The 12,161-nt window shown below is 40.1% G+C and overlaps 1 protein-coding gene across 2 annotated transcripts in view; it reads right to left on the reverse strand.

The window, feature by feature from the left end:
- The window catches only part of LOC120552183 (guanine nucleotide exchange factor VAV3), a 111,234-nt gene that overhangs the window by 35,837 nt on the left and 63,236 nt on the right, over positions 1–12,161 (reverse strand). For both annotated transcript variants that reach the window (XM_039789977.1, XM_039789978.1), the window contains exons 15-16: positions 6,498–6,607; positions 632–733 (exon numbers count right to left, since the gene is read on the reverse strand). In XM_039789977.1, the coding sequence (XP_039645911.1) occupies positions 632–733; positions 6,498–6,607 (212 nt within the window). The remainder of the gene's footprint in view (positions 1–631; positions 734–6,497; positions 6,608–12,161) is intronic.

The following is a 12,161-nucleotide window of genomic DNA, read 5'->3' on the forward strand; positions in this document are numbered from 1 at the left end:
TAATGAAATAGTCCAAAAGACCAATCATTATTTAAAGAAAGACTTGAGAAATAATCAAGAAAATAATGACACACTATACTTCAGATGCTTCTTGAGACCTGCCCTGCATTATTCTTGTTTTTCTTATATTATATCCTTAGAAAATGTTGGTGAATTCAGCGACCGGCTCTGTATATTCACAGTGTAATAATCTTGTCCCCTTTCCCCATCCATCGCCTTGAAGTGCTGAAGTGTGACACACATTTTGCGTTACGGTCCTCGCTTGGTGAAACCACTCATTCCTTCCCGTTGTGAGAAAGACCGCGAGGCGCAGTCCTCTGGGTGACGATACCATTCAGCAAATTCAAAAGAAACTTTGTGTAACTAAGGCCATGTGCAGAGGAAGAGAGGAGTCAAGGGAAAGTGACGAATAGATTGTTAGGGTACATTGGAGAGGAATAGGAGGAGTGGAGGTCTTTCAAAGGAGTACTGACAGATGTTTGAAGGGAAAGGGTCCACGTCTCGTCCTCAGTCTGTCTGTTTCACGATAGCCTTGAAGAGGGTTTTGTGCTGCTTCCACTGTGTGTGTGTGTGTGTGTCTGTCTGTCAGTCTGTCTGTGTCAGTGTGTGTGAATAAAAATAGGCCTCTTACCTCAGCAGCATGTGGCAAGAGTTGCAGGAGGTGATCCTTTCGAAGGTATGCATATTAAACTCATGGGAGTTGTTATTGGCGTTCTCAGGACGAATGTTGGATCTAAACAAGACATACATAACAAACATGCGATGTGGATGGGTTACCATGACAGATAGTATTTGATAAAGAATATTCCGAAAAGTTGGTTGTAATATATATGTTTTGTAGGTGAATAAGCATGATGTACGTGTGATGTGTTTTGATTTTGATGGACTCACACTGGTCTGCACGTCGCTGTGTTTACATTCTCAAAGTTAAAAAAAACTTTTCTGAATATACCATTACTTTTTAGACTGATTTCCTAAAAAACAACTTGCAGGAAGTTGAAGCTTGGTTGAGATCCATGACAGTAAAACACTGTAACCTTACTATCATTACATGCTAATGCAGTTCAAGCAGGGACTTTTTCCAAAAAACTCTCTTGTTTATGAATTAAGGGTCAAAATCAGATCCAGAAGACAAACAATTAAATATTTCAAAGGTATAATGCAAATGTGCTTGTTTCTTGCATTCAAAATGCAGTGTCCGCAAAATCGCAAAATCGCATACAAAAAACTTGTGGTATGAAATAAAATAATCATTACATGACATCTACTTAGGGTTCAGGATCCTGAACTTAAAGCTCCCTATATCATATGTAACACTAACAATATTGTACTGTATGTGCTGTTCTGTGCCCCTGAACAGATCTATTATAATTAATGGAAGCGTTCAATCTCAAAATCAGGACAAGCAGCTGGACCAAACAGTACAATACATGGTGACCACTATTGTAGGTTGGACTTCAAAGAGATGAGCCCAAATGAATGAATGAAAAAAATTGTTGCCTGTTTTGTTACAGTATTCAAACAGCTTTGGTCTTTGATGAAAACATGAAATTTCAAAGCAAAAATTAATTTTTTTTTTCACTTACAATAGTCAACAAACTTTCCACTGATACGGTTCTTTGAAGTGGAAAGGAGAGAATTGCAAATAGACAGGCAAGGTCTGCTTGAAGTGAACACAGAAGTATTCTTGGCCCCTAGGGACATGGATGAATGTGTGTGTGTGTGTGTGTGTGTGTGTGTGTGTGTGTGTGTGTGTGTGTGTGTGTGTGTGTGTGTGTGTGTGTGTGTGTGTGTGTGTGTGTGAATGAAAGTAAGAGAAAGGATTTGTCCAAGTTTGCCTGTAGCACAAATGCCTGTTTGTTTAAAATGTAAGAGGTCTTTCCTTTTGTCTTTCAGGGTTATGATTATAGCTACTGTAGACATGATGACATTGTTGCATAAGCGTTTTGCTTAATATGCACGGGTGCTAATTTTGAAACTGAAATAATACGTCAAACTGAAGGACTACAACATGTTCTCTGTAAAATAGGACAAACGTGTCAAAGAAGAAAGAAGACCTTCAGTGGTGTCCTCTCCTCTGTACTGGGGTCAGACCATTGACTGTATATTATTAGTTATAATGTTATATTGTTATTAATATCAACAGTCTATGGGGTCAACCAATATATCCGCTTTGTATGGAAGATTGTTTTTAATTATGAATAGCATACCGCTGACAAGAAAGGGGGTCCATTTGTCCCACAAAAATAATCACACTGAAAAGATACTGAATATGTTCCTATGGCATGTGACAAAAAAAACCCTCATAAAACCCCCTGAGCTTCCTTTTTCTTCCAACTTGACTTTGAGAGTATGACTGGCCTCCTCCAGTGCCACTATTTCTTTGTCTGCTGGTGCTTTTAAAGACGTCCGATGCAACTTTGTACAGTCCGCTGAGAGGTAGGACTTTGAAACTCTGAAATACAATATGACTTCATTTGCAGTCTTCCTCTGACTTTCAAGGATGGACTGGGGTGCTCACTCACGGCTGTCTCAGCAACAGTTTCCATTTCTTGCTTTCTGTCTGTGGAGCGGTGGGTCTACCTACCCCTTTGTGGCTGCTGAATCTCAGTCAAGCAGCAAACAGTGGGACGTAAAGGCGGCACGTGAGAAAACAACTGGTCACAGATCAGCTATTAAGCATCGCTGTGGGAGCATGTGATTGTCTGGCAACGTCTTTCTATTCTCGCAGCTCGTTAATTCCGCCTCAAAAGTGAATCAACCAAAGCCCCTGTTATGTCAGTCTCACGCCACACTTCCTTATCCTAATCCTCTTCTTCACTTCCTGTTAGGACCTGTTGTTGTTGTTTTTTTTTTAGCTTGAACATGTCATTTCACAGATTTTTCTTCTCTTTTCATTATTCTCCTTTTTTTTCTCAGGCTCTATTTCTATATTTTCAGTGTAATTGCACCTGCCTGAGAGCTCCACAGCTCGTAACTAATTGTCACTGGCAGTTCATCCAGGGATCTGATAACAGGTGTCTCAGCTCTAGCTGAAGAAAATGCAGGAGGACTGGGAGGATGCTGCTTTGTGGAACACATATAAGTTCGCTGATATGGTCCTTTTCTTTTAAATATCTGTCTATTGTCATCCACATCAGATACAAATGATTGGATGTGGTTTTCCTAATGAAGGATATACAGTGCCTTGCGAAAGTATTCGGCCCCCTTGAACGTTTCGACCTTTTGCCACATTTCAGGCCTCAAACATAAAGATATAAAACTGTAATTTTTTGTGAAGAATCAACAACAAGTGGGTCCCAATTATGAAGTGGAACGAAATTCATTGGCTATTTCAAACTTTTTTAACAAATAAAAAACTGAAAAAGTGGGCGTGCAAAATTATTCAGCCCCTTTACTTTCAGTGCAGCAAACTCTCTCCAGAAGTTCAGTGAGGATCTCTGAATGATCCAATGTTGACCTAAATGACTAATGATGATAAATAGAATCCAGCTGTGTGTAATCAAGTCTCCGTATAAATGCATCTGTTCTGTGATAGTCTCAGAGGTCCGTGTAAAGCGCAGAGAGCAGCATGAAGAACAAGAAACACACCAGGCAGGTCCGAGATACTGTTGTGGAGAAGTTCAAAGCCGGATTTGGATACAAAAAGATTTCCCAAGCTTTAAACATCCCAAGGAGCACTGTGCAAGCGATAATATTGAAATGGAAGGAGTATCAGACCACTGCAAATCTATGAAGACCCGGCCATCCCTCTAAACTTTCAGCTCATACAAGGAGAAGACTGATCAGAGATGCAGCCAAGAGGCCCATGATCACTCTGGATGAACTGCAGAGATCTACAGCTGAGGTGGGAGACTCTGTCCATAGGACAACAATCAGTCGTATACTGCACAAATCTGGCCTTTATGGAAGAGTGGCAAGAAGAAAGCCATTTCTTAAAGATATCCATTAAAAGTGTTGCTTAAAGTTTGCCAAAAGCCACCTGGGAGACACACCAAACATGTGGAAGAAGGTGCTCTGGTCAGATGAAACCCAAATCAAACTTTTGGCAACAATGCAAAACGCGTTATGTTTGCGAAAAGCAACACAGCTCATCACTCCTGAACACACCATCCCCACTGTCAAACATGGTGGTGGCAGCATCATGGTTTGGGCCTGCTTTTCTTCAGCAGGGACAGGGAAGATGGTTAAAATTGATGGGAAGATGGATGGAGCCAAATACAGGACCATTCTGGAAGAAAACCTGATGGAGTCTGCAAAAGACCTGAGACTGGGACGGAGATTTGTCTTCCAACAAGACAATGATCCAAAACATAAAGCAAAATCTACAATGGAATGGTTCACAAATAAACATATCCAGGTGTTAGAATGGCCAAGTCAAAGTCCAGACCTGAATCCAATCGGGAATCTGTGGAAAGAACTGAAAACTGCTGTTCACAAACGCTTCCATCCAACCTCACTGAGCTCGAGCTGTTTTGCAAGCGAGGAATGGGCAAAATTGTCAGTCTCTACGTTGCAAAACTGATAGAGACATACCCCAGCGAATTTACAGCTGTAATCGCAGCAAAGGGCTCGCTACAAAGTATTAATTTAAGGGGGCTGAATAATTTTGCACGCCCAATATTTCAGTTTTTTATTTGTTTAAAAGGTTTGAAATATCCAAGAAATTTCGTTCCACTTCATGATTGTGTCCCACTTGTTGTTGATTCTTCACAAAAAATTACAGTTTTATATCTTTATGTTTGAGGCCTGAAATGTGGCAAAAGGTCGAAAAGTTCAAGGGGGCCGAATACTTTCGCAAGGCACTGTACATTTCAAAAAGAAGGGTTAAAATAGAAGCAGCGGAGGCTGGAATATCCTGAGGAGAATAATAATAATCTCTTAGAATAAAATACTTGATCCTACATTTCCCTGCCGCTTAAAAAGTTGCGTTTTGTTTATTTCAAATATGTATCGCTAGCGACTAGCTAGTTGTCATTGCTACGATGCTACTACAATGCTATTACCAAAACAAATACGTTATATATAAAAACTCACCAGGAATAACAGTCTGGGCAACCCTCTGCCAAGATAGCTGTTTTGTATTAACATCCTGAGATTTAGCATAAATTAGGCTATAGGAAAATCATGTTCTTTTAATTTGCACGGAATGTTAAATACAGACTTTGTGTATACACGGGAGAATACATTGGAGGCACGTTCACAAGTCTGCCCTCTCATTGCCTATCGCTCTCCAAAAGTTCACTCTGAGTCAACTTTTGGAGAGCGGTGGACATCCGCCATCAGCAGACTTCACTCATACCGCTGTTCTTATAGGGAATGAACTGTATCGCTCCGCTCTGCTGCCTTCGAAGCTGCCTGTAAAAACCCATGTCTGGTAAACGCACATATCTTTCAAACTCCACACCTTCAGTTTGTAACGAAGGTTTTCTGTTAATGTATTGCAGTCTCCGGGACCAAACCGGTGTTACCCTGACAACATCACTATGACATCATCAGGGTTACTTTTTTTTGGACTTTACAAAGTTTCTTAAGAACCACAGAGGAGGTTATACAGCTCTTCAAATGTCTCCTGCTACACTATTTGTAAGCATGTACTGTTCCAATTTACTGTGCAAGATGTCAGTATCTTTCCGCTGCCAATTTCACAAGACACATTCCTGTACACGCCTTGGTCGTGAGGAACAGGATTTTGATCTCATTGAATTGCAGCTTTATTTCATGGTTTGGAATGAGAGAATTGAGTGTTGTGCGACTCCTGGCCCCCTGCTCTAGATCAAACACCAGCTTGAAACAACAATTCAGCTAACAAGCCACATCTTCACAAAAGATCTTTACTCTTCTGTTTTTTTATACTCATTAAAACCATTTACAGTTTCCACATGTTTGTCCAATGTTGTATGGATTGTGCTTTAGACTTCAGTTACTTTAGTAATCTTAATATCTAGGTATCTACTTCTACAGGTATTGTATACCTTATACAACTCGTCCGGCCTGTATGTGTCAACACTGTGAAAGACAGAATGGTTGGTAAAATATCTTTGAGACAATTAGTCATTTGTCTTTCTTCGCTCTAAAAGTGAAATAATAAAGTTCCATTTGTCACTCTTGGCACCAGTTTCCCAGTCAGGTCAGTTGAATTGGATCCACTTCAGGAGGCAGACTGGTTGCTGCAGTTTAACTACACACACCTGATGCTGCAATAAAATGTAACCAATTGTGTCATCTATACATCAGTATAAAGTACAAAATGTTCAACAAATAGTGGATTCAAAATTTTGTTTCAGTCAGGTTCTGCTTTTAAAAGTAAGTGAGCGACTTATAATCTGCTCGTCTTTTTGTCCCAGTGTCGCGTGTCTCATAAATCATCAAGTAACATCAAGTCTAACTTGAATAACAGGACGGGCAATGTGTGCGTTTTGATGCTGTGACAGAACGCAGCTGGGACAAAGAGGCACACACGCTCTTATGAACGCACACAGAAGATGCATACTCACATGGCCATGCCAAACTGATCCAGCCACTTCTTTTTCAGCTCTTTGGTCTTGAAGAAGAACTCAAAGCCGCTCTGGCCCTGGTTATGAGTGAGGTAGAATCCGTAGGACCACTGCAACAGGAAAGAAAAAACGCACACATTTCAGACAGAAAATAAAACAACGGCGACATAAATAAATTGAGGATTTCAAGTGAAAGACAAACGGAGCACAAGGGGGCAGGTGCTGAAGGAGACAGGGTGCAGGGAGACAGATGGAGACAAAGAGATGCAAAATGAAAGATGGATGCCTTGGGGAGACCAAGCACAAAGGCTGAAGGGATGGAGGGCGGCAGAACTAACAGACAGAGACAAAAGAGAGGAAGAGCATGAAGGGGAAGAGGAAACAAGTGTGAGGTAGCTGTGCCATATAACTGCTGGGCATCAGACAGCATGCATGGACCCAAGTGGTGAGTGGGCCTGTAATCAGCCACCATTACCCACTTCAAAGGCTAAATATTAGTCTATTAGCCTCTGTGTCAACACATGCCTCTGTTTATTTTAGATGGCATCACTCAACAGATGCTTGTGAGATGCACTTTTTATGGCTCCTAGGTGGGGTTTTGAACTTCTAACACTCAGCTCTGAAGGCTAAAAACATGCCAAGCTCACAGTGCTGTCAGGGAAGCGCAAAGGCTCATCTTTTTCTATTGAAAGAAAGGAGAAAAGGGAAGCAGCGCTTTACAGAGGCATTCCCAAGACTTACGCTCAGCAAAGATATCTCGAGCAACCAATTTGTAAAGAGAAGGAGATGGTGTTGGTCTGTCTCTCTGTCAGTCAGTTTAGGTCTTTTTTTTTGCTTGGTAGAACTTTGGAATTGAAAAGGATCGCACATTCAGACTGATCATGTGAAGTATTTTTTTAGTATATAGTACGTAAGTATATTTTCCTAAAATATAATTAATCTGATCCTTGCTCATGTCTTTCACCGTGTGTGTCCATTACCCCTAACCCTAACCCCCAAGTGAACCCCTGTTATTTCAGAAACATTATTGACATTAAACCTGCAATAGTCTATATCCATGATGTTCCACTTCCGGGATTGCTCCGGTGCCGGATGTCATTCTTTTCGGTCAGATGTCCTTTAACTTCCTTTTTCTTTGTGTTGTAATTTTAAACTCCGGTGGATTTATGAGGACTATGGTTGACTGCTCCTCAGATCTCTGCAGGGTAAATCCAGACAGCTAGCTAGACTATCTGTCCAATCTGAGTTTTCTGTTGCACGACTAAAACAACCTTTGAATGTACACATGTTCCACTAAAACAAGTTCCTTCCCGAGGCTATTTTGCAGAGGCACCCATTATTTGTCCCCAAAAAGCGAGCCGCCCCCAAGATGATTGTGATTGGTTTAAAGAACGGCCAATAAACCAGATCACGTTTTTCTCCCATCCTGGAATGCTTTGTGGACTAGCCGGACCCTCCTGAGCAGCGCTGTAGAGGAAGGTATGGCAATGGGAGACTAAATCTGCAATTACAGTTTCTTTTGGCAACTTGGGGGCAACATAAACATGTTGAAAACACAACAGAAGTTGATATGTTGAACTTGTTAGCATACAGGTGCCTATTTACATATCCAGCAGACACTGAACAACATTTGGAGTAATATATCTGTCACCTGGGCAAATGTAAGTCCAACGTTCACTCTCTTTTAGCTAAGGCTGTACCAATAGTTCAAAGCTTTGAAACTTCATTCATAACTTTGACATTAAAATTCTAAATCAACATTGCAGTGCTGCGCTAGTGTTGGGCGACTGAGCGAATATATGTGCGATTGGTTGAGTACATCTCCAGTTGTTTTTTGGGTGATATTGAGAGAGAGAGACAGCGGGGGAAAACAGCGTGTAGCGCCATCATACTTTTACATATAACTTGGTGAGTTAAAGGTTTATTTCCACCAAACCAGAGTTGGTGATTGTTGGAACAGTGGAAAGACTAACCAGGACTTTTTGAGTTTTATTTTGTTTCTGTCAAGTTTGACTGAAGTGTTTTATTATGCATTAACAAGGCAAATAAGGTAGGATTAGTTCAGTGAAACTTCAATTCAGAAGGTGTAGGTTATACTTTCTGTTTAATAAGAAAAATAGGTGTAAGAAAATTTCTTTTCTTGAGATTTTGTGAGTTTATTGTTAATTAGACTTTAAAAAAAGCTAGGAGACCTTGTGGTATCGAACATGCTGCTGGAATCTCCCAGCTTCAATAGAAGCTTTGATTGTAAAAAAAAAAAAAAAAAAGAGACATTCGGTAAAGCCCTACTTTTAGCTCTGTTTTTGGTCTCCACCAACTCCTCAGGGAAATTACTGTTCAGCAGCTAGTCACTAACATAGCCTGTGTGCTTAAAACAATGCCGTGAGAGTGAACCAAAACCAAAAGTAAAGTTGTGTGCTTGAAAACCCAAACAAAAAACAAAAAAAGACACTTAAAAGCTCCATTTAGCCGCATGGAACCGCAGAGTCAGCTGATGGTTATCAGTTGGTTCATCGTTACAAACGACACCTTACACATTACACATCATTTGATGTCTTATGTTATTATAAAAATAGTGACTATGGCAGTTGAAATGCATATGAAGCTTTAACTCTGCAGCAAAGGCTCAAACCATCAGCTTAAGTATGAAAAATGTCTACAGTCCATTGGAGGCACACACGTTTCCTACTTCTGTGTACAACAATTAGACTTTGTTTGGTTTTACCTCCACTTGACTTGCGTGTAAATGTGATTATTTTACTTCTATGATGGAGGTTCTTATTGCTGCTTCCCGCAGACAGTCATTGTCATCTTTGGCATTTCCGTACTAAATATGTAATCAAACAAACTGCATCGTATCCATCATGTCAGAGGTGAATGATGCTGAAGATTCATAAAAAACAACAACTGTATAAGCCCATATGGGTCTAAGCCTACTAATGTCTGCTATTTACAAAATCATTATTACCCAAATCATTGTTTCCTGGCACACTTTAGATATCATTCTTCATAATGAATGGCAATATTTTTCACCACTTGGCACTTAGCATTCACTGTGTGTGTGTGCGTGTGTGTGTGTGTGTGTGTGTGTGTGTGTGTGTGTGTGTGTGTGTGTGTGTGTGTGTGTGTGTGTGTGTAGTCAGGCCCAAAGCGAGGTTTAATGATAACACCATCTGGGAGGAGGCAGACTGTTCTAGTCTGACACTTTCAGTATTATGCTGGTGAACGAGCAAGACCATGTAAAACATGTGCTGGAACGAGCAATGTATCAAATTATATACCAGTGATTATTTAGTTGTTTGTGTTATGAGCTGGAAATATGTTTGCATGTAGTTCCTTTTAGCTGCATATTAGGGGATTCAGGGCACAAAAGGCAGCAGTGGGGTGTAGATGTTGGTGCAGGTGCTTAAAAAATACTATCGGGAAGCAAGTTAATTCAATTTTGACTTAATTTTATGAACTTGGGTTTATCTGATAAATTGTTATGCCTGCTCATTATGCTGAAGGAGCGCTGTTAATTGGTTTGTCAGGAGTCCAACATGGTTTCTGAGCTTTGCTGACTCAGTTATAAAGAGGCAATAATGGATTCAACAGTGCAAGACTTCCCTCCATTATAGCTGATTTGTTGTTATATGAGATGCTTGTTTTGCGCTTTTTTTTTTCACAGAATGTTAAGAAGTATGTTCTGCTATTAGCAGCTTTTACATGCTGTATTTTATAGCAACAGTGAAAGTAGGAGGCAGAATACGCTCGCTACATTGTTCTAGTCCTATTAGGATTGGACATGGCATACAGCCCTGGGTGAAATTAAATGTCATTAAAAGCTGTTGTAAAATCATTGTAAATCCCCGCTTAAAGTGGGTTATTGCTTTTTATAAATAATGAGAACACACCATAAACTTAAAAGCTGAACGCTCAAGACCTATTTTCTTTTCAGTCAGTGACCTGGATCAGTGAGGATTCAAAGTAACTCCACCAATCAGACCCGAGAAACCGAAGCGTCCTTCTTCTAGGTTAAAATAATAAAATTAGACGTGTGCTTTACACTTTCCTCTCAGTTGTGATGTGTGTGAAGACGTGTAAAACTGTAAAAATCAACAACTATTTGGCTGTGAGAATTACTGGGAAATTGTCATTGGATTAAAATTCAAGACCAAGTTGCATTGCTTAGAGTCCTGATATCAGTGTGCAGCACATTAAGGAAGTAGACAAATGTGTTTCACGTGAAAGGACCTGAGAGTGTGTGTGTGTGTGTGTGTGTGTGTGTGTGTGTGTGTGTGTGTGTATTTCAGGCATGTGTAGTGTGTAATAACAACAGAGTGTAAATTGTAATTTCCCCACTGGGGATTAATAAAAAGTATGAAATGGAATTATTATTATTCAATATTTTGTGCAAATATGAGCAATAAATGCCTGTCACTTCAGCTTGATTTAATTGAGGCTAATGTTGCTGCATAGCTGATGTAAAACATAATCACCGTAGCCTTGCCAAAAGTGAAATTCAGTTACTCTTTGAGTTACAGTACATGTTGACAAAGACATGTGTTGCTGCCAAGAGAGAAAAAGACAAAAAAATGAAATGACTGAAAGATGTTCTAATATCTTTTCCAAGGTGATGGCTAGATCTGAAACATGAAACACATGTACCTTGGTATGTACATGCTGGAGGGGAAATTCACCAGGGAGACCTACTCATGGGCATCCAGACCTGGTCATGTCCTTAACTAAATCAGAACAGTTCCAATACCCAACGTGTAGTCTATGTTCATTTTCTGATTGAATACTACAGTGCAATCTATTTCTGTGATTTCATACATCTGTCAAATTCAATGATGCAGCCGTGAAGTAAGTGTGATTTAATTCCTTGACTTTTACCGTCTGAAATAAATCTCGGTATACCACATGATCTGGAAAAAAAACAACTATGTGTGTGAGAAACACTGCTGATAATCATGCCGATGCTAACGGTGGCTATTTCGAACATTTACACAGGTGTAACTAATAACATTAATTAGTAGTGGCTGCAATCAACGGCTTACAGACACAGCTAAATATAACTGAGTAGCCAAGGAAAATAGAGCCATCATTGATGCTGTTAGTTGGTATAAAAAAGTTAGTGAAGAAACATTCAGGCCCTTAAACCCGTTTTAAAAATGATTTAATACCTAAGCATGACCTATTATACTGCATTCTTTGGTATGGGATCCTCTGCATTGTGGCATGGAGTAGTCTAAATCAATGGAAGTACATTTCCGGTATAAAGCCTGACAGGCTTTGCCCCTCACCTTCTGCTCTCTGTGTGTTGCCGTTCTCAAAATCCCTTCGTTACACGCTGAAAATGGCAGGTTTTGAAGAAAATGTGGATGGTGCAACAAGGCAGCCCTGCTTAGGTCTTTCGGTGAATGATTGTAAAGATTTACAAAGAATATGTTTACGGCATTTACTATCTAACTGGGATGTTTTGGGACTGATTGGCAGGACTGCTATGGACAAAGCACACTTATGTTTAACCATTGTATCCAGCTAATTTAAATAGCTCACGTTACTGTATTATGTGAACACTTAACTTCAGTTAATTTTGTATGTGGCGTTTTCCTTTGCGGGGTGCAAATGTTCCACCAAAAAGTTCCTTCCACATACTATTTTGCAGAGCCACGGTTGCTG

The sequence above is a fragment of the Perca fluviatilis genome, chromosome 22, assembly GCF_010015445.1.
Source record: "Perca fluviatilis chromosome 22, GENO_Pfluv_1.0, whole genome shotgun sequence".
Lineage (NCBI taxonomy): Eukaryota > Metazoa > Chordata > Actinopteri > Perciformes > Percidae > Perca > Perca fluviatilis.